Here is a 26,051-nt window from a genome sequence, read left to right as displayed (position 1 = left end):
TCTTCTGTGTAAATGTGTCTAAGTCTCACAAACTCCAAAATCTGATCTGCCTACATAATAATAATAACTAACATTTGTCAATTGCTTATTATGAGTTTATTTTCTAAGTACTATATAAATGTGTGCTTGTGTGTGTGTGAGAGAAAGAAAGAGAGAGAATTATCACAAAACCCTTTGCAATAGATACTATCATGATCTCCCTTTTACAGATGAAGTAAGTATGGAATGAACCACAGGTCACATAACTAGTAAGTCCCTAGGCTGCACTTTTTCCATCACACTGTATTTCTTGGGAACCCAGGGAAATTTTATTCCTACACCTTTAGCATTCCGGTAATGATAAGGCACACAAAAAGGCAAAATAACCAAGGAATTTCATCATAGCTATTTGGTGTTAGGACAGATCTCTGTCAGGAAATCATATCCTACCTAACAAAGGGAAATCAGTGGTCTCACATCACAAGCAAGGAATGGCATAGAGCCTGGCGATGGGAACTAAGAAGAGAAAGCAATAAGCTTCAGTAAGCAAGCTATGGATCTCCTTCGTCAATGGCCTCTGGTACATCCTAAGTAAACTGAAGCATCATATTCACCCCATTAGAAATGTTTTTGGGTCATTTTCTGTGCTTAGTGTCAGTGTCTACAATAGAAGGGCCTGGGCTTATCAGAGACACTGTTCAGTTCCGGGGAGACAAGAGGAAAAAGATGTGGCTTGCTTCCTTTCTCCCATATTTATGTTTTTGTCTTCTACCTGAATGAACCTGAAAAATAGGGCAGGATGTTTTGATCTTTTTCTTCCTGTCTGACCTCAGCCAGCAGCCCTCCCTAAATAGCTACAGGCTCCTCTATGATTTTTCACTCAAGTTCATGTTTTGCTTCTCTCTTTTCTTTCCTTCCTCATTCTCTGAGAAGTGAGAGAATTTGGGTGTATGTGTGGTTGTTTTTTTAGGGTGGTATTTATTCTCCCTACTGCCTGACACAAATATCCCTTCAACTGCTGTTTTGGTGACTTTAACATGGAAGCAAAATGTACATCTCAATTCATTTTCTTCCTTCTACTTCCTCCTAACATGCCAACATAATCCACTCTGCCCTGGAGGAGTTATGGAAAATATTCTGAGTTGCTAGATAGAAAATTAAATCGTATTTTTAGAGAACACTATTGTTGAGCTACAGTTTAATTGAAGGAGTTGTACTAGGCTAAGAATTTTGCCAGCTCAAAATACTGGTTTAATTCTTTCTCAGTGGTGACTGACAGCTCCAACTAGCAAGAGGTGTAACATGAGGGGAAGGGGCTGGGAAAGAAGGAAAGGATGTGAGAAACAAAATAAATAGCTAGAATTTGGGGTGTCCAAAGCAAACTCATGATCCCACCTAGTGAGAATCCATTTGGAAACTGAGGAACCAAAGACTTTGGGCTCCAATCTGCAGTCACTTCTTTGATATACCTTTGGGATGGGTGGACTCACCCAAAGTATTGTTTTATATGTACTATTTGCCTCAATTTCTCTATGATGGTTTTGTCCATCACCTCATCCTGAAAAAAATAAATGTTGGTGATGCTTTGTTCCACATATTCATTCATTTGCACTCATCATTCCTAGGAAATATCCATTGAAATTCAAAATATCATGAACTTACAAAAGGTTTTCTAGAAAGAAAAAAAACAACCTTGATCTTGATGGGTGTTTTTTAATCTGTGCTAGAATCTGTTTGCAATGTTTTATTTAGGATTTCTGTGTCAATACAATAAGTAAATTCATCTACAATTTTTATTTTTGAGCATTGTCTTAGTTTAACATCAATATTATACTTGCTTCATTAAAAATGTTTCTTCTATGCCACTGAGCCATTTAATTTTTATTTGTTTGTTTGTTTGTTTGTTTTAGAGACAGGGCTTCACTTTGTTGCCCTGGCTAGAGTGCAGTGGCACGATCATAGCTCACTGCAGCCTTGAACTCCTGGGCCCAAGCGATCCTCCTGCCTCAGCCAAGTAGCTGGAACCACAGGCACAAGCCACCACATCTGCCTAATTTTTGTATTTTTTGTAGAGACGGGTTTTCGCTGTTGCCCACATTGGTCTCGAACTCCTCGGTTCAAGCAATCCAACTGCTTCGGCCTCCCAAAGTGTTGGGATTATAGGTGTGAGCCACTGCGCCCGGCCTCTATTTTCAATTGTAAAAGTTCAATATAGATGTAGCATATCTATTTTTTTATTGATAGTAATATCTTCTATCTTCTGTGTTCATACTTTTTTTTTTTTTAAATGGACTCTCACTCTGTTGCCCAGGCTGGAGTGTGGTGGCGTGATCTTGGCTCACTGCAACCTTTGCTTCCCCGGTTCAAGCGATTCTCCTGCCTCAGCCCCCCGAGTAGCTGGGATTACAGGCGCCCACCACCACACCCGGCTAATTTTTGTATTTTTGGTAGAGACAGGGTTTCACCGTGTTGGCCAGGCTGGTCTTGAACTCCTGACCTGAGGTGATCCGCCCACCTTGGCCTACCAAAGTGCTGAGATTACAGGCATGAACCACCACACCTGGCCTATTTTTTTGTCCACTTAACTGGTCTAGTCCAGGGAAAGGGAATTAAAGTGTTCTATTGATAGTACATTTCTGAATATTTTCCTTGTATCTACCTTAACTTCTGCTTTATAAGAGCTATCTATTTGGTATTTAGAACCTAAATATACATCTTATATAGTCATATGAATTTTATACTTTACATTATAAAGTGCCCTTCCTGTCACACTCAATTTTTTTTTGTTGTTGTTGTTGTTTGTTTTTTGTTTTTTTATGTGTGTACGTGTGTGTGAGGAGTGTCTGAATTTCATCTTGTTTGATAAGACGAATGTGACCTCTGCTTCCTTTTTGTTTGCATTCTCTTGTTATGCCTTTGCCCATCATCTTATTTGTTGAAAGTAATTAATACATCTTTCTGAGTGGCTTTATGTTAGGTATGTTAGGTGTCTTTTGCATATTGCAAATAATACAGTTTTTATCTTAATCTAATTTAAAAATATTTTCATTTATAAAGTTCAGTTAAGAAGCCCATTTATAATTATTCTTATGGCAAATAGATTCAATCTAATTTGGAGATATTAACTTCAGTTAAATATAATGTTTACATGAGTATTTATTTTTGAAAACCTTTCACTATGTCTTTATTGTGCATTTTTTAAATTTTAGCTTTTCAGATATTAAGGAAGGTGTATATTTCAAGGTTACTTTGATAAGTTTATTTGTATATAATACACTTAGTTCTCTCTTTCTTTAGACAATTCCTGTTAGTCTTCTATAATGAACAATCATAAAACTAGCTCATATCCTCTCCCTTCCTCTTTCTTTGTGTGTGTGTATGTGTGTCTACCTTTGTACTCTTAAATATGTAAATACGTGCACTTGATTTATTAGTTTTAAAGAATATATTTTGACTTCTAGATGTTACAGACAAGAACATCGACAAGCTTATTTGATATCCTTATTCCTTTTTCCACTTACTCTCTAATCATTGAGACATGTGTTTCAATTTGTCAATTAATTTCTTCTTATAATTCTCCTATATTTCTTACATGTTTTGTAGTTTTATTGCTAGGTGCAGACTGATTCAGTTTTAGTATAATGTTCTGGTGACTTCACTATCATTATGTAATGGCTGTCTTTGTTTTTACTAATGCCTTTGGTATAAGACTATACTTTCAGATATGTCTGTAACTACATAAGCTGTCTTTCTGTCTCCTGTTAGTGTTTGCTTTGTGTATCTTTTATCTGGTTTTGATTTAACATTTTCATGTTTTTAGGTTTTTTGTGATCTTATAAAGGGCATGTAACTGGATTTTGCGATATTGTTTATCTAATCTGAGAACTTTCCTTTAACCCACATATTTAAGCTATTTATACTTGTGATCACTGTGCTATTTACATTCGTTTCTGTTACAATATATTGTGCTTTGTATTTGCTATGTCTTACTGTGCTTCTTTTGTTTTCCTTGCATCACTTATATTAAATCAATTAACTTTTTATTTAAAGTCTTCTTTAATTTTCCCTTACTAATTTAGGAGTTTTAAATTCTAGTTATATTAGTTAAAAGTCAGTCTTACATTTATAACATGCTTATCAAATGTGGCAGCATCTGAAGGTAATCAATATCTCTATGCTCCTTTCAAACAAGATGAAGACTTTAGGTGCTTTAACTTTGTCTGCCTCATTCTCATGTCATTTGTGGTTGCTCTGCCTTATTTTTAAATTTAACAGTCATTTTTATTACTGATTTTTATCATTACAGTCATATTTCATTTCTCATTCTGATTTTCCAATATTTTAGACAGATTTCTTATTGTTGTTTATATGTGTGTTTCTTTTTCTTATCTTTGCTCCCTTATCCTTCTGGGTTTAGTATCTCTGTTACTTACATGATAATATTAAAAAGCAAATGATAACTAAAATACAATGCTGTTTTCACCCAGAAGATTGTCAAAATTTAAAAAATTAACATTCTCTGTTGGTTAAAAAAAAAAATAGGTTGCACGCCCAAGATGGACGAATAAGAGCAGCTCCAACCTCCAGCTCCCAGTGTGAGTGACACAGAAGGCCAGTGATTTCTGCATTTTCAACTGAGGTACCAGATTCATCTCACTGGGGCATGTCGGACAGGTGGCGCTGGTCTGCGGGTGCAGCCTGACCAGCAAGAGCTGAAGCAGGGTGAGGCATTGCCTAATGTGGGAAGTGCAAGGGGGAAGGGAATTCCTTTTCCTAGCCAAAGGAAATTGAGACACACAACACCTGGAAAATCGGGTAACTCCCAGCCTAATACTGTGCTTTACCAAGGATCTTAGCAAACGGCACACCAGGATTATATCCCACACCTGGCCCAGAGGGTTCCACGCCCACGAAGCCTCCCTCCTTGCTAGCACAACAGTCTGAGATCTAACTGCAAGGCAGCAGCGAGGCTGGGGGAGGGGCACCTGCCATTGCTGAGGCTTAAGTAGGTAAACAAAGCTTGAATAGGGTGGAGCCCACCACAGCTCAAGGAGGCCTGCCTGCCTCTGTAGACTCCACCTCTGGGGACAGGGCATAGTTAACCAAAAGCAGCAGAAACCTCAGCAGAGGTAAATGCCCCTGTCTGACAGCTTTGAAGAGAGCAGTGGATCTCCCAACACGGAGGTTGAGATCTAAGAACGGACATATTGTCTGCTCAAGTGGGTCCCTGATCCCTGAGTAGCCTAACTGAGAGACATCCACCACTAGGTGCAGACCAACACCTCACACCTCACATGGCGGGGTACAACCCTGAGAGGAAGCTTCCAGAGCAAGAATCAGACAGCAACACTCGCTGTTCAGCAATATTCTATCTTCTGCAGCCTCTGCTGCTGATATCCAGGCAAACAGGGTCTGGAGTGGACCTCAAGCAAACTCCAACAGACCTACAGCTGAGGGTCCTGACTGTTAGAAGGAAAACTAACAAACAGAAAGGACACACACACCAAAACCCCATCAGTACATCACCATCATCAAAGACGAAAGGCAGATAAAATCACAAAGATGGGGGAAAAGCAGGGCAGAAAAGCTGGAAATTCAAAAAATCAGAGCACATCTCCCCATCCAGTGGAACACAGCTCATCGCCTGCAACGGAACAAAGCTGGACGGAGAATGACTTTGATGAGTTGAGAGAAGAAGGCTTCAGTCGATCAAACTTCTCAGAGCTAAAGGAGGAACTACGTAACCAACACAAAGAAACTAAAAACCTTGAAAAAAGAATGGATGAATGGATAACTAGAATAATCAATGCAGAGAAGACCTTAAAAGAACTCATAGAGATGAAAACCATAACACGAGCACTACATGACAAATGCACAAGCTTCAGTAACTGACTCGATCAACTGGAAGAAAGAATATCAGTGACTGAAGATCAAATGAATGAAATGAAGTGAGAAGAGAAGTGTAGAGAAAAAAGAGTAAAAAGAAAGAACAAAGCCTCCAAGAAATACGGGATTATGTGAAAAGACCAAATCTATGTCCGATTGGTATGCCTGAAAGTGACAGGGAAAATGGAACCAAGTTGGAAAACACTCTGCAGGATATCATCCAGGAGAACTTCCCCAACCTACTAAGGCAGGCCAACATTCAAATTCAGGAAATACAGAGAATGCCACAAAGATACTCCTCGAGAAGAGCAACTTCAAGACACATAATTGTCAGATTCACCAAAGTTGAAATGAAGGAAAAAATGTTAAGGATGGCCAGAGAGAAAGGTCGGGTTACACACAAAGGGAAGCCCATCAGACTAACAGCAGATCTCTTGGCAGAAACTCTCCAAGCCAGAAGAGAGTGGGGGCCAGTATTCAACATTCTTAAAGAAAAGAATTTTCAACCCAGAATTTCATGTCCAGCCAAATTAAGTTTCATAAGTGCAACAGAAATAAAATCCTTTATAGACAAGCAAATGCTTAGAGATTTTGTCACCACCAGGCCTGCCCTACAAGAGATCCTGAAAGAAGCGCTAAACATGGAAAGGACAACAGGTACCAGCCATTGCAAAAAAAATGTAAAGTCTATCGATGCTAGGAAGAAACTGCATCACCTAGCGAGCAAAATAACCAGCTAATATCATAATGACAGGATCAAGTTCACACATAACAATATTAACCTTAAATGTAAATGGACTAAATGGTCCAATTAAAAGACACAGACTGGCAAATTGGATAAAGAGTCAAGACCCAACAGTTTGCTGTATTCAGGAGACCAATCTCACATGCAGAGACACACATAGGCCCAAAATAAAGGGATGGAGGATGATCTACCAAGCAAATGGAAAACAAAAAAAAAAGCAGGGGTTGCAATCCTAGTCTCTGATAAAACAGACTTTAAACCATCAAAGATCAAAAGAGACATAATGGTAAAGGGATCAATTCATTAGGAAGAGCTAACTATCCTAAATATATATGCACCCAATACAGGAGCACCCAGATTCATAAAGCAAGTCCTTAGAGACTTACAAAGAGACTTAGACTCCCATACAATAATAATGGGAGACTTTAACACCCCACTATCAACATTAGACAGATCAACGAGAAAGAAAGTTAACAAGGATATCCAGGAATTGAACTCAACTCTGCACCAAGCAGACCTAATAGACATCTACAGAACTCTCCACCCCAAATCAACAGAATATACATTCTTCTCAGCACCACATCACACTTATTCCAAAATTGATCACATAGCTGGAAGTAAAGCACACCTCAGCAAATGTAAAAGAACAGAAATTATAACAAACTGTCTCTCAGACCAAAGTGCAATCAAACTAGAACTCAGGACTAAGAAAATCAATCAAAACCACTCAACTACATGGAAACTGAGCAACCTGCTCCTGAATGACTACTGGGTACATAACGAAATGAAGGCAGAAATAAAGATGTTCTTTGAAACCAATGAGAACAAAGATACAACATACCAGAATCTCTGGAACACATTTAAAGCAGTGTGTAGAGGGAAATTTATAGCACTAAATGCCCACAAGAGAAAGCAGGAAAGATCTAAAATTGACACCCTAACATCACAATTAAAAGAACTAGAGAGGCAAGAGCAAACACATTCAAAAGCTAGCAGAAGGCAAGAAATAACTAAGATCAGAGCAGAACTGAAGGAGACAGAGACACAAAAAACCCTCCAAAAAATCAATGAATCCAGGAGCTGGTTTTTTAAAAGATCAACAAAATTGATAGACCGCTAGCAAGACTAATAAAGAAGAAAAGAGAGAAGGATCAAATAGATGCAATAAAAAATGATAAAGGGGATATCACCACCGACCCCACAGAAATACAAACTACCATCAGAGAATACTACAAACACCTCTACGCAAATAAACTAGAAAACCTAGAAGAAATGGATAATTTCCTGGACACTTACACTCTCCCAAGACTAAACCAGGAAGAAGTTGAATCCCTGAATAGACCAATAACAGGCTCTGAAATTGAGGCAATAATTAATAGCCTACCAACCAAAAAAAGTCCAGGACCAGAGGGATTCACAGCCGAATTCTACCAGAGGTACAAGGAGGAGTTGGTACCATTCCTTCTGAAACTATTCCAAACAATAGAAAAAGAGGGAATCCTCCCTAACTCATTTTATGAGGCCAACATCATCCTGATACCAAAGCCTGACAGAGATACAATAAAAAAAGAGAATTTTAGACCAATATCGCTGATGAACATTGATGCAAAAATCCTCAATAAAATACTGGCAAACCGAATCCAGCAGCACATCAAAAAGCTTATCCACCATGATGAAGCTGGCTTCATCCCTGGGATGCAAGGTTGGTTCAACATATGCAAATCAATAAACGTAATCCAGCATATAAACAGAACCAAAGACAAAAACCACATGAGTATCTCAATAGATGCAGAAAAGGCCTTTGACAAAATTCAACAGCCCTTCATTCTAAAACCTCTCAATAAATTAGGTATTGATGGAACGTATCTCCAAATAATAAGAGCTATTTATGACAAACCCACAGCCAATATCATACTGAATGGGCAAAAACTGGAAGCATTCCCTTTGAAAACTGGCACAAGACAGGGATGCCATCTTGCCACTGCTATTCAACATAGTGTTGGAAGTTCTGGCTAGGGCAATCAGGCAAGAGAAAGAAATCAAGGGTATTCAGTTAGGAAAAGAAAAAGTCAAATTGTCCCTGTTTGCAGATGACAAGATTGTATATTTAGAAAACCTCATCATCTCAGCCCAAAATCTCCTTAAGCTGATAAGCCACTTCAGCAAAGTCTCAGGATACAAAATCAATGTGCAAAAATCACAAGCATTCTTTTTTTTTTTTTTTTTTTTTTTTGAGACGGAGTCTTGCTCTGTCACCCAGGCTGGAGTGCAGTGGTGCGATCTCCGCTCACTGCAAGCTCCGACCCCCCGGGTTCACGCCATTCTCCTGCTTCAGCCTCCCGAGTAGCTGGGACTACAGGCGCCCGCCACCTCGCCCGGCTAGTTTTTTTGTATTTTTTAGTAGAGACGGGGCTTCACCGTGTTAGCCAGGATGGTCTCGATCTCCTGGCCTCGTGATCCGCCCGCCTCGGCCTCCCAAAGTGCTGGGATTACAGGCTTGAGCCACCGCGCCCGGCCCACAAGCATTCTTATACACCAGTAACAAAAAAACAGAGAGCCAAATCATGAATGAACTCCCATTCACAATAGCTTCAAAGAGAATAAAATACCTAGGAATCCAACTTACAAGGGATGTAAAGGACCTCTTCAAGGAGAACTACAAACTACTGCTCAGTGAAATAAAAGAGGACACAAACAAATGGAAGAACATACCATGCTCATGGATAGGAAGAATCAATATCGTGAAAATGGCCATACTGCCCAAGGTAATTTATAGATTCAATGCCATTCCCATCAAGCTACCAATGACTTTCTTCACAGAATTGGAAAAAACTGCTTTAAAGTTCATATGGAACCAAAAAAGAGCCCGCATTGCCAAGATAATCCTAAGCCAAAAGAACAAAGCTGGAGGCATCATACTACCTGACTTCAAACTATGCTACAAGGCTACAGCAACCAAAATAGCAAGGTACTGGTACCAAAACAGAGATATAGACCAATGGAACAGAACAGAGCCCTCAGAAATAATATCACACATCTATAGCCATCTGATCTTTGACAAACCTAACAAAAACAAGAAATGGGGAAAGGATTCCCTATTTAATAAATGGTGCTGGGAAAATTGGCTAGCCATAAGCAGAAAGCTGAAACTGAATACTTTCCTTACTCCTTATACGAAAATGAATTCAAGATAGATTAGAGACATAAATGTTAGACCTAAAACCATAAAAACCCTAGAAGAAAACCTAGGTAATACCATTTGGGACATAGGCATGGACAAGGACTTCATGCCTAAAACACCAAAAGCAACGGCAACAAAAGCCAAAATTGACAAATGGGATCTAATTAAACTAAAGAGCTTCTGCACAGCAAAAGAAACTACCATCAGAGTGAACAGGCAACCTACAGAATGGGAGAAAATGTTTGCAATCTACTCATCTGACAAAGGGCTAATATCCAGAACCTATAAAGAACTCAATCAAATTTACAAGAAAAAAACAAACCCCCCCATCAAAAAGTGGGCAAAGGATATGAACAGACACTTCTCAAAAGAAGGCATGCATACATCCAACAGACACATGAAAAAATGCTCATCATTACTTGCCATTGGAGAAATGCAAATCAAAACCACAATGAGATACCATCTCACACCAGTTAGAATGGGAATCATTAAAAAATCAGGAAACAGGTGCTGGAGAGTGATGTGGAGAAATAGGAACACTTTTACACTGTTGGTGGGACTGTAAACTAGTTCAACCATTGTGTAAAACAGTGTGGCCATTCCTCAAGGATCTAGAACTAGAAATACCATTTGACCCACCCCTCCCATTACTGGGGATATACCCAAAGGATTATAAATCATGCTGCTATAAAGACACATGCACACGTATGTTTATTGCGGCACTATCCACAATAGCAAAGACTTGGAATCAACCCAAATGTCCATCAGTAACATACTGGATTAAGAAAATGTGGCACATATACACCATGGAATACTGTGCAGCCATAAAAAAGGATGAGTTCATGTCCTTTGTAGGGACATGGATGCAGCTGGAAACGATCATTCTCAGCAAACTATCGCAAGAACAGAAAACCAAAAACCGCATATTCTCACTCATAGGTGGGAATTGAAGAATGAGATCACTTGGACACAGGAAGGGGAACATCACACACCGGGGCCTGTTGTGGGGTGGGGGGAGAGGGGAGGGATAGCATTAGGAGATATACCTAATGTAAATGATGAGTTAATGGGTGCAGCACACCAACATGGCACATGTACACATATGTAACAAACCTGCACGTTGTGCACATGTACCCTAGAACTTAAAGTATAATAATAATAAAAAAAGAAAATAGAAAGGAAACGTTTGAGCTGTAGCAATGTACATAAAGCATCAATCAATTTGCTCTTGAAACATTATATTAAAAAGCAACCAACAGAAGATAATATGTATAACCTTGAAACACCCAGAATACTGAAATACTAGAATAAGCTACATTGAATCTCAGAATTTTAGGACTTCAAACAAATCAGAGATAATTTGAAATCATGCTTTTACTTAGTATTAAGAAAAAGAAACTAACTCCTAAAACTAAGTACTTTATTCACTGTTTCATAGCTAGTCAATCTAATTTCAGTATCTTTTAATAAGATGATTTCCTTAACAATGCAGATACAATTTTTTTATAAAACATTCTTGAAAATAAACTGTTACATACCCAAAAAAAAGTGTATATATATATATACTTTTATATATATATATGTATATGGAGATATATATATGGAGATATATATATGGAGATATATATATGGAGAAACAGATAAACTCATACGTTGCTGCTGGAATGATAAATTAATATAATGTCTATGAAGGCAATTTTGCAATATCAATATTCATAATGTATATATTGGACTCAGCAACTCCTCTTTAAGATTGTATCATACTCGTATTTTTGCATATGTGCATTACCATATCTATACAAGACTAACTAGCAACAGCAAAAGACTTCCAATAACCTAACTAGCCATCAGTAAAAGGAAACAGGCTAAATAAAATATGGAACTTCCATAAAATAGAATACTACATAGCCATATATTTTTAATTTAAAAAATAAAGTTCAGAACAGTGCACTTAGAGAGCTGCTGTTTGCAAAACTACTGAGCAAGAATAAAGATATACATATTTGCTTAATACACAGTAAACTACTCTGGCAGAATAAACACAAAGCTGGAAGCACAGATTGCCTGTGCAAGAGGGATTAGCAAACCTTGGGGAAGGATTGAGAGTGAGGGTTTCCTCTGTATATTTTTTTGTGTCTTTTGAATTTTAAACCACATTAATATATTGCTTATTTAAATAAATAAATAATATATTTTTAAAAGAGGATAGTAGGAAGATAAGTGGAATCAGGGAGTATAGGCAACTCTTTTGAGGAGTTGTTTTGCAAAGCTGGGCAAAGTCCACTTTTTCCTTAGCTATGTGACCCAGGCAAGTTAGTAAATGTTTCTGAAACTCCATTTTCTCCTTGTTAGAATTGAGACAGTAATACCTGCCACAGAGAATTATCTTGAAAATAAGGTAAGAAGATATGTGTCAGATACTTAGCACAGCAATAGCACATAGTAAGCACCAGTGAATGCTTAGTAGTAGTAGTATAATTCCTAAGAGTCCATGGAACTCTAGGTTCAAAATCCAGTATCTTCTGGGACCATCAGATGGCATCAGACTCAAGCACGTGCTCCTCTAGCTGACAGCTCTAAAACACAAGGAAGATCTTTGTTTTCCTTATTCCCTAGTCCCTTCCCCAACAAAATTCTGACAATTCCGCATTTCCTCCTCTTGTTTCACAATTGCCATGTGGATTCCAAGTGGCTATCCCTGGGTGGAGGCATAAAGGACTTGAAACTCAACGCTGTTTCCACATAGGGCCGGGCAGACACGGTATGGAGTTGTTTTGGCGTCCAAGGAAACCTATCAGTTTCCCAAGCTTTCCCCTCTCCATTCATACTTTCCTTCAGAAAGAATAAGGCATGCCTAGGTGGGAAAGATACTGCAGGTAAGTGACAAGAAGGGGAAATTATAGGGTAAGGAGATCAACCAAATGGTGATGGAGGGTAGGAGTGAACAAAAAGAACTCGGGAGCAAACCAGGATTAGTGACATCTGTGGTTCCTAGACACACCACACTTACAGGAATTTGTCTGTCTAGCCCGAATATTATGACTTTCAGAGAACATTTTTCTGTGTCCCTGACACAAAGCCTACCTGGGAGTTTCCCCTGAGATAAGAAACTTTCAGGACATCTTAAGGTCTACTGCTTCTTCCTGCGCTGCCCATCAAGATAAGTTTTCCACCCAACTTTATCATGATGAGCTGTGTGATTTCATGTGAGTTTCTCTGTAAAATTAGATTTGACTGTTACATTATTTTTAAGATGCCTTCCAGGCTTAAAGTATTATGATGCATGGGTGTAACTGTATTGAGGAAATCAAAGAATTTCTCAGATCATCTTCTTCCGTGAGGGCTTCAGCTTCCATGTTGGGAGATACAGGAATTATTATTCCTGTTTTATGAATAAAGGACATTTGTGGGAGGGAAAGGAATCAGGCCAGAGTTCTTTCTCTCCAAAAGCCTATTTTACTGTCTGTGAAACTTGAGAGATGGATGGGTGTGGAGCTGCAAGTCAGCCCCAGGATGAAAGAAAGGCAAATCTGTACAAGAACTGCCCACTCTTACCCCATCCTCACTGCACCCTGCTCCCAACAGCCAACAGGCAAGAAAAAATCCAGAACAGCAGTTCTGGGGAATCCGTTGCCAGCACTGGAAAGTACCTGCTATTTCCGGGAATATGAAGGTTTCTCTTTCCTAGAATAGCAACCTTCCAAGTTAAGTCCCTCCCATCAACCAGTGATCTGTACAATGTCGCACTTTCAGTAGTGGGAGTGGGCAGGGAGGATTAAGATTGAGCACTATGGAGGAGATATTTATTCATTTATTCAACGGACTTTTTATTTATTCTCCACTATGAATTTGGCCCTCGACCAGGTAGCAGATATAAAGCTTCATAAGATATGTGGCTTTCCACCCAGGTGTTCATGGCCTGGTGGAAGGTCAAAAAAGCTGGGAAGGGGAAGATAGAACTTTAAAAGGGCTGTGAAAGAGGTAACCACACAGTGATAGAAGCACGTGGAAAGGGCTCTTTGCCCAGACTGACGACGTAAGGAAGGCTTCCTGGAAGACCTGAAAACTGAGTTAGGTCTTGAACTTGAAAATCAGGGGCGAGTCAAGCAGAAAATGGGCAAGAAAACACCATATGCAAAGGCACAAAGGTATTGGGGAGGGCAAGAAGTTTGTTGTGGAGCTGAATGCAACAGGAAAGGCTGAGACAGATGGGCTGGAACACTGTGTGCCCTGAAAAGGATCTCTGCAGTAGGGCTCAAGAGCACCTGAAGGAATTTTCAGAAATGCCATCATCGTATGTGACATACAATTTAGAAAAATGACTTTGTGAAGAATGGCTGGAAGAGGGAAGCTAATGGCAGAGAAACCGCTCTGGTGATGGGATTATCTTAAGTCTATGAGTGAAGACTGTAACAATGGGACCGGAGAGAAGAGAATAGATTCAGAATTATTTAGAGCTCAAAGCAGCAGAGCTTTTCTCAATCTGATTATGGATTAGGGTTTATGGACCCAAGATGCAATATCATTTCTTGGGTCAGCGTGTGGACTCTAGGGTCAGGCCTGTGTTCAAACTCCAAGTCCACTACTACGACCGCCTTGGGAAAGTCACTTAACCCCTGTGAGCTTCAGTCTCCTCGTCTGTAAAACAGGGGTAATAACCAACCTCATAGGGTTGGGGATAATGATTAAAAACAATAATACATTGAAAACACATAGCATAGTTCCTACTCACATTAAAACTATAAATTGTAGCTGTTACCAATGTTGTTATTAATACTGTTAATCAGGGAACTGTTCTCTGTCCCTCCATACCCTAGCTTCTTCAAAATAGCAGATACTGGTGGGAACAGGGAAGGATATAGAAAGGCAATCTCATGAATATTTATGTCATTTTTTGTTAATTTCTATCTCAAAAAACAGATAAACAACTGATGGGACAGGCAGCAAAATAGTAACTATGGTTATCTCTGGGAAGTGACACAACGGGTACTTTTACTTTTCTTCTTTGTACTTTTTTATATTGTCTAAATTTTCTATATGAATGTATACAGTTCATGTAAGAAGGAAAATATTTTAAAATATATTTATTATGCCACAAAATACTCCTCATCACCAGGCAAAGCTCTAGTCACCAAGGAATTAAGTTTCCTGGACATAGACAGCCCCCACCCAAACCCACCCCACCCTTCCATCCCACCAAAAGCACACAGGGTCCAAATCTCCATCGTGCCTGCAACTCAGGAATAACTATCTGGCCACACAGCTCTGGGAAACTCAAAGCAGGAACAGCTCTGGGTCCTGGAGACGCCCCTGAGAAGATGGCCCAGTATCCCTGGGGCCTCAGTCCATCAGCCGCTGCTGTACCAGGCGGGAATAGAAGTCCTGCCCCTCTTGGAGCTGGGCAAGCTTCTGCAGCTCGCCCTCCTGGAGAACGAGGATCTGGTGGGCGCTCTGAACTGTCTGCAGCCTGTGAGCGATCACCAGCACCGTGCGATCCCCACGGGAATTCCAGTCCTGCAGCTGAAGGGGTGATCACAGTGCCTCAGACAGACAGGAATAAGACGGACACCACATCCACCTGGGCACCATCTCTTAGGACTTAGGATAAAGAAGATGTGAAATAAAAGAAGGTAGGAAAGGGCAGTAGATAAAGGCCTGGACTGCCCTTCTCGCCTGGCTGTACTGCCACAGCTGGAGGAACTGGAGCCCAGGAGGAATTGGGGCTGCCTTCACACCACCAGATTCCATTCCCCAACCCCAAGAAGGCACAGACTGTTTCCACTAGTAGGTCCTTCGTCCTCCCTCTGCCCAATTCTGCACAGGCTGATCCTCCCAGCATGCCCGCTCCCAGGCCCCACTGTCCCCTGCCCCTCTCACGGTACTCACGGCCTGCTCGCACTGCACATCCAGGGCACTAGTGGCCTCATCCAGGATGAGGACTCGTGGGTCTCGCACAAGGGCCCGGGCAATGGCCAGACGTTGTTTCTGTCCCGCAGCCAGCTGGCTCCCCTTCTCCCCTACATCTGAGGACATCAGAGAAATTCCCTACCTCAGATACAAGTGACAGAGACAACATACAAGGAGGGACAAGTGCATAGCAGGTACTTCCAGTAGGACCTCGGGAGGTAGGAGGGTCCAGTGGGAGGAGGGCCATGGGGTGGAGACCTGACGAGGCTGCCCGTGGAGGGAGCACCACTGCTGCATTGCTCTCTGCAAACAAAGGCTCTTGAGCAAGATGGAGGCTGAAGAATTCAGGGTATGGAGAAGGAGACATAGGAATGGAGGAAAGGGCAAAGGAACAGCAAACATCAAGTTACAGGGACACGACTCTCACCACTAAGAGTAAGTGTGACTTTCTCTTTTTCACTGAAGGAGCAGGCTTACAATTTGTAGAAGATACCTGTGTATATTCCATGCTCCATTTCCTGGATGAAGTCATCTGCGTGGGCAGCCTGGGCAGCCGCCATCACCTTATCATCTTCGCAGCTCTGCAGCCCATAAGCAATGTTGTTCCTCACAGAACCGGAGAACAGCACAGGCTCCTGCCCAACTGAAACCACCTGTGCAGACGGGACGGGGCAGAGGACTATGTGTAAACCCCCAAGGCAGGGGCCCTCTTGTCCTCCCCACCTACCTCCCTCAGAATGAACACCTGGTGCATCTTCCCGTGGATCTCCCATCCTCTCTCTGTACATGCTCCCTTCTCCTGTCCCGTCTTCTCCCTCCTCACCCACCTGGCTGTGCAGGTAGCAGTGTTCATATTGTGAGACGGGCTTTCCATCCAGCAGCACCTGTCCCGCGGTGGGCTGGTACAGATTCTGCAGCAGGGCAGCCACTGTGCTCTTCCCAGACCCATTGGGTCCCACCAGTGCCGTCACCTCACCAGGACGTAGGGTGAACGTCAGCCCCTAGAAAACCAGAAAAGAGTTAAGGGCCTGCCCCTTCTCCCTCAAAATCCCTCCATTTCTCTTCCTAGCAGAGGCAAGACCAGTTTCTCAGAGGCAAATGAACTACAGGCTGTGATGTCCAATTATGCATTAGCAGCAGAGAGCAAGGGTCCAGGTTTCCTCCCTCTTTCAGGCACCTTGAGCACAGGCCTGTCGGGGCGATTGGGATATGCAAAGGAGACGTCTTGGAATTTCACAACCCCCTGCAGAGTGGTGGGGGCCAGTGTGCCAGGTGAGGGCAGATTTGGCTGTCGGTCCATGTAGGAGAAAACCTTGTCCGCAGCTCCCACGTTGCTGAGCATATCCCCATATATGTATACCAGGGTCTGGAAAACAGGAATGGGAGAGCCGGCTAATCAAACACACTTCCACCAGAGACCACCCTCCCAACTCCTCACACACTCCACTCACAACTGTACTGCTCCTCCTCCGTATTCAAAAGAGATTCTCCACCTTTAAATGTACAATTTGGATGGAATTTAAGAGCAGCACCAATACCCCAGTGTTCCAATTCGCAATGTAAAAGATACATAGTCCATTCTCCTGCCATTCAGCATTGCCTCTAGCCCCAGATCTTTTCAGTTACTGCTTCCTATTACTTGGGCCCAGTTCTGTCTTGCTTGATTAGACAGGAACTCCTTAAATGCAGGCACTGTGTCCAACTCACCTGTGTAGCCATCAGAGTGCCTAGCGCAGTTCTCTACACAAAAAAGATGTTTATCAAGTGTCTAGGAAAATGTTTAAATAAAGCCCTGGATGAAGTAGCTGTTTTTGAGAACTGGTAAATGTAGGAAGAGACCTAAATGCTCACTCTGCCTTTCCTCATCAAACTGTACCACTGGGTAATGAAATGGTAGATAAGGGGAAGTCTCCCTTTATAGACCTACTTCAGATAATATGTGAAGAATGACAGAGTATCTCCCTTTTGCAGCCCTAATTCTGTCATGGATCTAGGTACTGCTCATCGGTGGCTGATGTTGCCACAAATAGAGAACCAGACACTGTGTGACTCTTGGAGAAAGAAAGCATCACCATCTAAAAAGCATTGTTGCTGGAAAAAGACAAAAAAAAAAAAAAAAAAAAAAAAAAACCCTCAGTCTCACAAGCTTCTAGGTGTATTTATCAATAGACAGGAAATACAGAGGAAGAAGAGCATATAATACCACAAGGATTCAGTCAACAAAATCCAGACCCTAAGAAACTCTACAGGACAAACAACCTATTTCTTCAGCAAATAAACTGTGCAAGGGAAACTTTTAGAAAGACACATGGATTGATGGATAGATGGATGGATGGACAGACAGACAGATGGACATAGATAGATAGATAGATAGACTTAGATAGATAGAGATAGACAGACTTAGATAGGTAGATAGATAGACAGACAGACAGACAGACAGATAGATAGATAGATAGATAGATAGATAGACTTAGATACTTAGATAGATAGATAGATAGATAGACTTAGAGAGATAGAGATAGATAGACTTGGATAGATAGACAGAGATAGATAGATAGATAGATAGATAGATAGATAGATAGATAGATTAGATAGATAGATAGATAGATAGACTTAGATAGACTTAGATAGACAGAGATAGATACAGATAGACAGAGATAGATAGATAGATAGATAGATAGATAGATAGATAGATAGATAGACAGACTTAGATTGATAGATAGACTTAGATAGATAGACATAGATAGACTTAGATAAATAGATAGATAGATGGATAGATAGATACATAGATAGATAGATAGATAGATAGATAGATAGATAGATAGACTTAGATAGACAGACAGATAGATAGATAGATAGATAGATAGATAGATAGATAGATAGATAGACAGACAGACAGATAGACTTAAAAGATGTATCAACCAATCACAATATGTGGCTGGTTTTGGATCCTGATTCAAGCAAAGTACAATAAACACACTCATACACATATATTACATGAATAGCACAAGTGGAAATTTGACAACTGACTGTATTTGATAAATTTTAAGAACTATTGTTAATTTTTTGGTGTGATAATGGCTTTGTTGTTACATACTTTTAAAGATGTTTATTTTTTAAGAAACATACCAAAATATTTACAGATGAAACTATATAATATATTGGATTTGCTTCAGAATAATATGGGTGGGGGAAGTGGCTGGGGATACAGATCAAACAAGATTGGGCATGAGTTGATCACTGTTAAAGCACAGGATGTACACAGGTGAATTTGTAAAAGTATTTTGTCTCATTTTTGGCATATGTTGAAAATTCTCCATAGTAAAATTACTTGGCGGTTTTGGTTTTGTATTGTATTGTTAAAAGGAACAAATAAAGCCCAAGGCCCAGAAGGCCACAAAGAAAAAGAGAGGGAAAAAAGGAGAGCAGGCTTGGCTTCTCACTCACGTGCACATAGCTCCCCACGCTCTCCTGGTAGATCATAAAGGAAAGCAGGCTGCCCTGGGTGAGCTCCCCATCCTGCATCTGCTGCAGCCCACAGCTCAGCATCAGCACCTGCACCCCCAAGTGCAGCACCTGGGAGAGGAGAAGAAAGAAATGAGGCTGGGAATCTTCCCATTCTTTCCCCCTCTCTGCCTCTATGAGACTGACCTGCAAAGGCCCCCAGAACCAGCTGTAGTTTCCCTTTCCCTTTCCCTCCCCTTTTCCTGGCCTCCTTTCACAACCACTCTGCTATCTTACCCTCCTTATGAGCAGGTACAAGGCGCGTTCCAGGTCTCTCCGCCAATACAGCTGCCGGCATTGTTCAAGGGCCTCTTTATAGCGACAGACTTCATGCTCCTCAGCCCCAAAACTGCGAACGGTCTGCAACCCTCCAACGGCCTCCCGCACCACCTGCCCTGCCCTGGCCACTGCATCCTGGATCTCCCGAAGCACTGCCTGGAAGAGGGTCAGCAAACACCGGGGCTGATGTGGCAGAGACAGCAGGCCCCCACATCTTATTCCAGCCTATGCGATGCTCCCTAGTCTACCTAAAAATACCAAACTGTTTCTTTCCTTCTTCCTTACTCTTCTTTCCAGAAGGAGTAAGAGTGAAGGAGCGAGGGAACAAGATATTATCGAGCTCTCAGTGTTAGGTAGTATAGGAGATACATGCAATTTTTTTTTAACCTTCATTTGAGGTAATTCTCCCATCCCCAGTGTCTGAATCAGGAAGGAAGCGTAGTTTTCCCAAGGAGCCACAGATAGTTAAGAAAGGGGGAGATGTAATTCCAAATGGATCAGAGGCCTCAACATAAGAGCTAACACTATAAAACTCCTAGGAAAATGTAGGAGAAAAGCCTCATGCCACTAGATTTGGCAATGATTTCTTGGACATGACACCAAAAGCACAGACAACAAAAAATAGATAAATCAGACTTCATCAGAATCTAAAACGCTTGTGCATCAAAGAACTCTATCGACAGAGTGAAAAAGCAACCATAATGCAAGAAAATATTTGTGAATCATATATCTGATAAGAAATTAATATGCAAAACATTTAGTGAACTCCCATAACTCAAAAAAAAAAAAAAAACAAAAAATGGGCAAAGAACTTACATTCTTTCAAAAAAGATACATAAATGGCTAAAAAACACATGAAAAGATGCTCAACATTTACTAATCATTAGGGAAATGCAAATCAAAACCACAATGAGATAATCCTAATCACCTAATCACCACCATTAGGATGGCTATCAGAAAAAAAAAAAGACAACAAAAAGTAGTAAGTGTTGATGAGGGTGTGGAGAAATTGGAAACCTTATGCACCGCTGGTGGGAATTTAAAATTGTTGCCTCCGCTATGGAAAACTGTGTGGTGGTTTGATACAGTCTGGCTGTGTCCCTACCCAAATCTCATCTTGAATTCCCATGTGTCATGGGAGGGACTGGGTAGGAGGTAATTCAATCATGGGAGCAAGTCTTTCCCGTGCTGTTCTTGTGATAATGAATAAGTCTCACGAGATATGGTGGGGTTAAGAAGGCGAGTTCCCCTGCACAAGCTCTCTTTTCTCTTGTTTGCTGCCATGTGAAATGTGTCTTTCACCTTCCGCCATGATTGTGAGGTCTTCTCAGCCACGTGGAACTGTAAGTCCAATAAATCTCTTTCTTTTGTAAATTGCCCAGTCTTGGGTGTGTCTTTATCAGCAGTGTAAAAATGGACTAATACAAGGTTCCTCAAAAATTTTAAAACAGAATTACCATATGATCCAGCAACTCCACTTCTAAGTATATACCCAAAAGAACCAAAAGCAGGGTATCAAACAGGTATTTGTACGCTCATGTCCACAGCAGCATAATTCACAATAGCCAAAAGGTGGAAACAACGCAAATGTCCATTGACAGACGGATAATCAAAATGTGACGTATGCACACAACAGAATATTATGCAGCCTTAAAAGGGAGGAAATTCTAATGCATGCTACAATAGGGATGAGGCCTGAAGACATTATGCTAAGTAAAATAAGCCAGTCACAAAAAGACAAATACTGTATGGTTCCAGTTACATACAGTACCTGGAGTCATCAAATTCATGGAGACAGAAGGTACAATGGAGGTTGCCAGGGGCCAGGGGTTGGGGGTGGTAGGCAGTTACTGTTTAGTGGGTACAGAGTTTCATTTTAGGAAGATGAAAAAAGTTCTGGAGATGGATGGTGACAATGGTTGCCCAATAACAATGTGGGTTTCCTAAATGTCACTGCACTGTACACTTCAAATGGTTAAAATGGTAAATTTTATATTATGTATGTTTTACCACAATATAAGAGAAAAAGAGAAGGTGGAGCTGACATTCAGACTCAGGACTTCCTGATGACGCCTCCTTTCCCTATGCTTCATCCAGACTTCTTCTGCTGATTTTAAAGGGAAAATCTCCCTGCCTAAAAGCCTCCAAGAAATCATTTTTAATCTTCGCAGTAGGGGCGGGGGATGTATAGACTCCTTTAAGAAGCTAATGAAAAGTTATCATCTCCTATCATCTCCCCTTCCTATTCCCTCCCCCACACCCTCACACACACTTTTACATTTTTGTTTACAGTTCTGGAGGATCATGAACCTTCTGAACTCAAATATCCATTGTTGGATGGCTGGACAAGCAAAATGTGGTATATACATACAATATACCTTCTCCCCTAAGGGCTGAGAAGAGAACATCTCTCTCTAGGAGATCCTCTAGCCACAAATGTGGAAGCCTCCTCACCTGTCAGTTTTATTCTCCCTTTGGGGTTCCCTCACATGCACACTCACCTGATGACGGGTGTTGTACACCTTCTCGGCTGCTATTGTGAAGGGCACGTCCAGCAGAGAAAGGAGGGTGAGTCGAGGCGATATGCTGAGCATGAAGCCATACAGCCCCACCACTTTCACCAGGCTTCGCAACAGCACATTGGCATTTAAAGGAAGCCAGTTACTCATCAGGGTGGTATCCGAGCTCAGCCGTGAGTTCAGCTCCCCTAAGAAGGACAGAGCAGGTGAGGAAAGAGGAAACTATGTGTACTGCAGGGCCCCCAGAAACTCCCTCCTAATCGTTCCCTCTGACACAGCCCCCTCCTCTGAACATCCTTCTTCACTTGCAGAGGGACAGTGGAGGCTGCTTCCCCCCCTGTCCCAAATGAGAGAAAAGCATCCCCAGGTCCTGGCATACGAGTGAAGGCAGGAGGAGAGGCTGTGGATGGAAGATCACTGAGGGGCAAGGGATGTCCATGGGAATCCCAGACCTGGACTCCAGGTCCCACCTGTCTTCACCTCCTGGAAGAAACCGAGGTCCTGGCGCAGGAGGGAGGAGAAAAGCTGCTCCCGGATCCGCAAGTTGATTCTAGACATGGTGTAGGTGAAGCAGCCTCCTCGGCAGCCTGCAGACAGTGAGCTGCAGGGTAGGAGATGAGAGGGGAGGGAGATGCAGAGAAGGAGCAAGCCAGCGGGTGAAACAGAGGAGCAAGCCAGGAGTGCAGAGAAGCACAAAGTCGGGGGAAAGCATGCCAGGAGAGGCAAAAGAGAAAGAAATGAGAGACAGACACACAGAGAGAGAAGAGGCAAGGAATACACAGAGGAAGAAGGGGAGACATGGTGAGCTAGATATGAGAACAAAATCATAACATGTACAAATTCACAAGTATTTATGGAGTGCACTCTGTACTAGACACAATAGAGGGCTACAATAGAAGGGAAAAGATATTGTGAAAACAAGTATCCCAGTGCTTGCTTCTGTCCTGGCCTCCCTCAGGCTTGTCCCTCTGTGCGTCTCCTCTGCCTTTGTCTCCTTCCTGCCCCACACCCAAAGCCCTTCCCTGTCATCATAGATACTTCATCATGGGAACTGCAGTAATAAACTCCCTGCCCCCACCATTCTCTGGAGCCCGAGTCATGTGGTTCCCATCTTTCATCCTTCAGGCTGGAGAATTCCTCTTAGACCAACTACATGACGACAGTAAAACTTAGAGGAAAAAATATAAAAGCATAAAAGCAGGTATTTTACAACATATATGTTTCTAACACAAATTTAGTTACCATATTGAAGAAGCATTTGGAATAGTCAGACATGATATAATGAGGGTTTGGACTTTAATGAAAGGGATGCATTCTGAGAAATGTGTCATTACTTTCATCGTTGTGTGAGCATCATGGAATGTACTTACACAAACCTAGATGTCATAGCCTACTGCACACCTAGGCCATGTAGTTTAGCCTATTCCTCCTAGACTACAAATCTGTACAACATATGACTGCACCTAACACTGTGGGTGACTGTAACACAGAAGTAAGTATCTGTGTATCTAAACATAGAAAAGGTACAGTAAAAATATGGTATTATTATTTTGTGGGTCCACCATCTTATATGTGGCCCATCATTGACCTACACATCATTATGCACTGCATGACTGTAGTTTCAGCAGAAAGCAGCCAGGATGGAATGAAGGCACAATGAAGAAATGGTTTTTGAGGGTATTCTAAATTAAGTATGACCATAAAAATAGAGACAATCAGGCCGGCTGGGATTTGGGTAAGGTGAGTGCGCACCTCCTTAAACTTTGCACCCCAGGTGCCTCACTCACCTCATCCCAGTCCAAGCCTTATCAAACAGTTTGTTTGTTTATGTCTAGAAAGAGAAGGGAAAGCAAGTGAAGGGAAAAGAGTAACGATTCTGGAAAGAAAGGTGATAAGCCTCAGAGTAAGATCTTCAGGGACTGGCAAGGTAAATTGGGAAAGAAGAGTGAGAGGGAGAAGCATGCCCGTCCTGAGGAGAGAGTGACCCTGGAGAATACTTTGGAGACAGACTTAGCGGTAGGAGGCAGAAAGAAATGGAATTTCATGGGCCTAGGAATGTTGAGAGACAACTGAGAGGCATTCCATCTGAGACTTCAATTCCTTCTGTACTACCTTCACTCATAACTTGTACCTATAATAAGATCAGATAAACTTTGAAGATACTGGATGAATATGAATGAAGGAAGAAATGAATGGATAGAAAAAACAGAATGGTGACTACATTCGCCATATTTTAGTTTGAGTATTTTTGTGCTTTGCGCCTGAAAGGGCCTAGAAATAGAGTTAGGGAAGTGAAGACCCCTGGAAAGATTTGGGGCTAGCAAATGGGCCCAGCTGCCCATCACCCACCTGCCAAAGGAGAAGAGGCACATGAAGAAGATGGCACTGGCAAAGGCATGGGGGTCAAAATCACCTCCCAGGATGTCAATCACACGACCAGAATAGTGAGGGATTAATGTCTCACCTGAGAGAGGCATGAAAAATAACGCATGAATGTACTGGTGCCCAGGCCCTTTTCCCACCTCCAACTCACAACGTCCTCTCCCGACTCACCTAAGACAGCAAGGACAAGGAAGAAGAAGGCGGCAACGAGGAGAGGCAGGTCCGGCCTGGAGAGCTTCAGCAGCCTCCACATCAAGACTTTGTTGTTCACCTGGTCCTGCTCCTTCTCCTGGGCTCCAGGAGGGCTCAGCACAGCCCACAGTGACCAGCTGAGCCCCGCGGCCCCGTACCCCACCAGCAGCCAGCTCCAAGAGGCTGAAGCGACTCTGGCTGGGGGAGCACGTGAAGCCCCCGCGACCAGGGCTCTCAGGGAGACAGTCAGAGGGGTGGCCAGACAGAGTGGGGGCAGCAGTGTCCCCACAAATCCCAGCAGCCCTCTTAGCTTCAGCAGCCCCCACAGCCCTCCCAGCCGCAGGGTCCCCTCCAGCCATAGTCCTGGCAGCCCTTGAGGAAGCAAAGTCCCCAGAGGGCCCTGAAGCAGCCACAGTAAAGCCGCGTCCACCAGCAGCAGGAAGGTCCAGGGTCTCAGGTCAGGGAGCGGCATGGCTCTGTCAAGGATACGAGATGAGAAATTATGGGGGTGGAGTCCCAGTCCTTGTCCCTGCCCTCCTACCCGCCTGGCTTCGCCCAACCCGTCCATCGGCTTCTCATTTTATCCTATTCGACCCTGAGAGCTCTCCTGAGTAACCGGTGCTCATCCGTACACCCCTCCTACAACAGACAGCTTTCGGCCTGCCTGGGGAGCTGGAAGCATGACCATCAGGAGCCTCGTGCTTAAAAAAAAAAAAAAAAAAAAAAAAAAATTCCCCGGACCCCCACCCCCACCCCCCGCAGCGAGCTAAGCGGTCCGGGCTCCGCTCCCTCCTATCGCCGGGTGCAGAGGGACTGGGAAGCTGGAGCGTAGAGTGGGTAGTCACTTGGGCTGCGTCCCTGTTGGCGCTCCAGGTTCCCCTCCGCACCAACTCACCAGCCGCGGCGGGGAGACTGCACCTCCGGGATCTTCTGCTTCAGCGCTGAGGTCCGCTCCGCCTCTCCCAACTTCGCTACCGGCTCTGGTCAGCCAGCTACGCTCAGCCAGGGCGGGCGTCAGGGCTCGAGCAGCTTTCGCTTTCGCTTTCGCTTCCGCAGCCGAGGCCTTCATTCTGGCCTGGGCCACCGGGAGGGGGCGCGCGAGACCCGCAGACGGCGGAATGGGAGCTCGAACTCTGGTTCGCAAGGCACAGTCCTTGGTGAGTCTCACTCACCCTTTAGTGGTGGTTACTCTGGGATATAAAACTGCAAAAATGTTTCTTTATCATTAAGTAAAATACAGTTGTCTCAAGGACAACTTTATCTGTTGTCCTTGCTTTGTAATTGAAGAATCACTAAATTTTCTCAAAGTTACTTCTTCAAGCTCTGAACTTATTCTTAAGAAGTGCCCTCTTGCGGTGGCTCATGCCTGTAATCACAGCACTTTGGGAGGCCGAGGCGGGCGGATCGCCTAAGGTCAGGAGTTCGAGACCAGCCTGGCCAACATGGTGAAACCCTGTCTCTACTAAAAATACAAAAA

At 42.5% G+C, this 26,051-nt stretch overlaps 1 protein-coding gene across 3 annotated transcripts; it reads right to left on the bottom strand.

The window, feature by feature from the left end:
• Positions 1-1,162: 1,162 nt before the first annotated feature.
• Positions 1,163-25,590, bottom strand: TAP2 (transporter 2, ATP binding cassette subfamily B member). 3 transcript variants are annotated; one of them, XM_078000319.1, is made up of 12 exons: positions 25,470-25,590; positions 24,554-25,050; positions 24,350-24,464; positions 22,471-22,601; positions 21,983-22,188; positions 19,440-19,637; positions 19,146-19,274; positions 16,876-17,064; positions 16,526-16,699; positions 16,192-16,351; positions 15,678-15,814; positions 1,163-1,651 (listed from the first exon to the last, which is right to left on the bottom strand). In XM_078000319.1, the coding sequence occupies exons 2-12, from the start codon at positions 25,044-25,046 to the stop codon at positions 1,622-1,624; spliced, it is 1,962 nt and encodes a 653-aa protein (XP_077856445.1). In that variant the 5' UTR covers positions 25,047-25,050; positions 25,470-25,590; the 3' UTR covers positions 1,163-1,621. The 3 variants fall into 3 exon arrangements, with proteins under 3 accessions (XP_077856445.1, XP_002808427.4, XP_014991571.3); XM_002808381.4 differs by lacking the exon at positions 1,163-1,651 and adding an exon at positions 14,863-15,311 and having other exon boundaries at positions 25,420-25,590; XM_015136085.3 differs by lacking the exon at positions 1,163-1,651 and adding an exon at positions 14,863-15,311.
• Positions 25,591-26,051: the final 461 nt, after the last annotated feature.

Source organism: Macaca mulatta, chromosome 4 (assembly GCF_049350105.2).
Source record: "Macaca mulatta isolate MMU2019108-1 chromosome 4, T2T-MMU8v2.0, whole genome shotgun sequence".
Taxonomy (NCBI): Eukaryota; Metazoa; Chordata; class Mammalia; order Primates; family Cercopithecidae; genus Macaca; species Macaca mulatta.
Note: the sequence above shows the minus strand (reverse complement) of the source record. Positions and strands in the feature narration are given on the sequence as shown.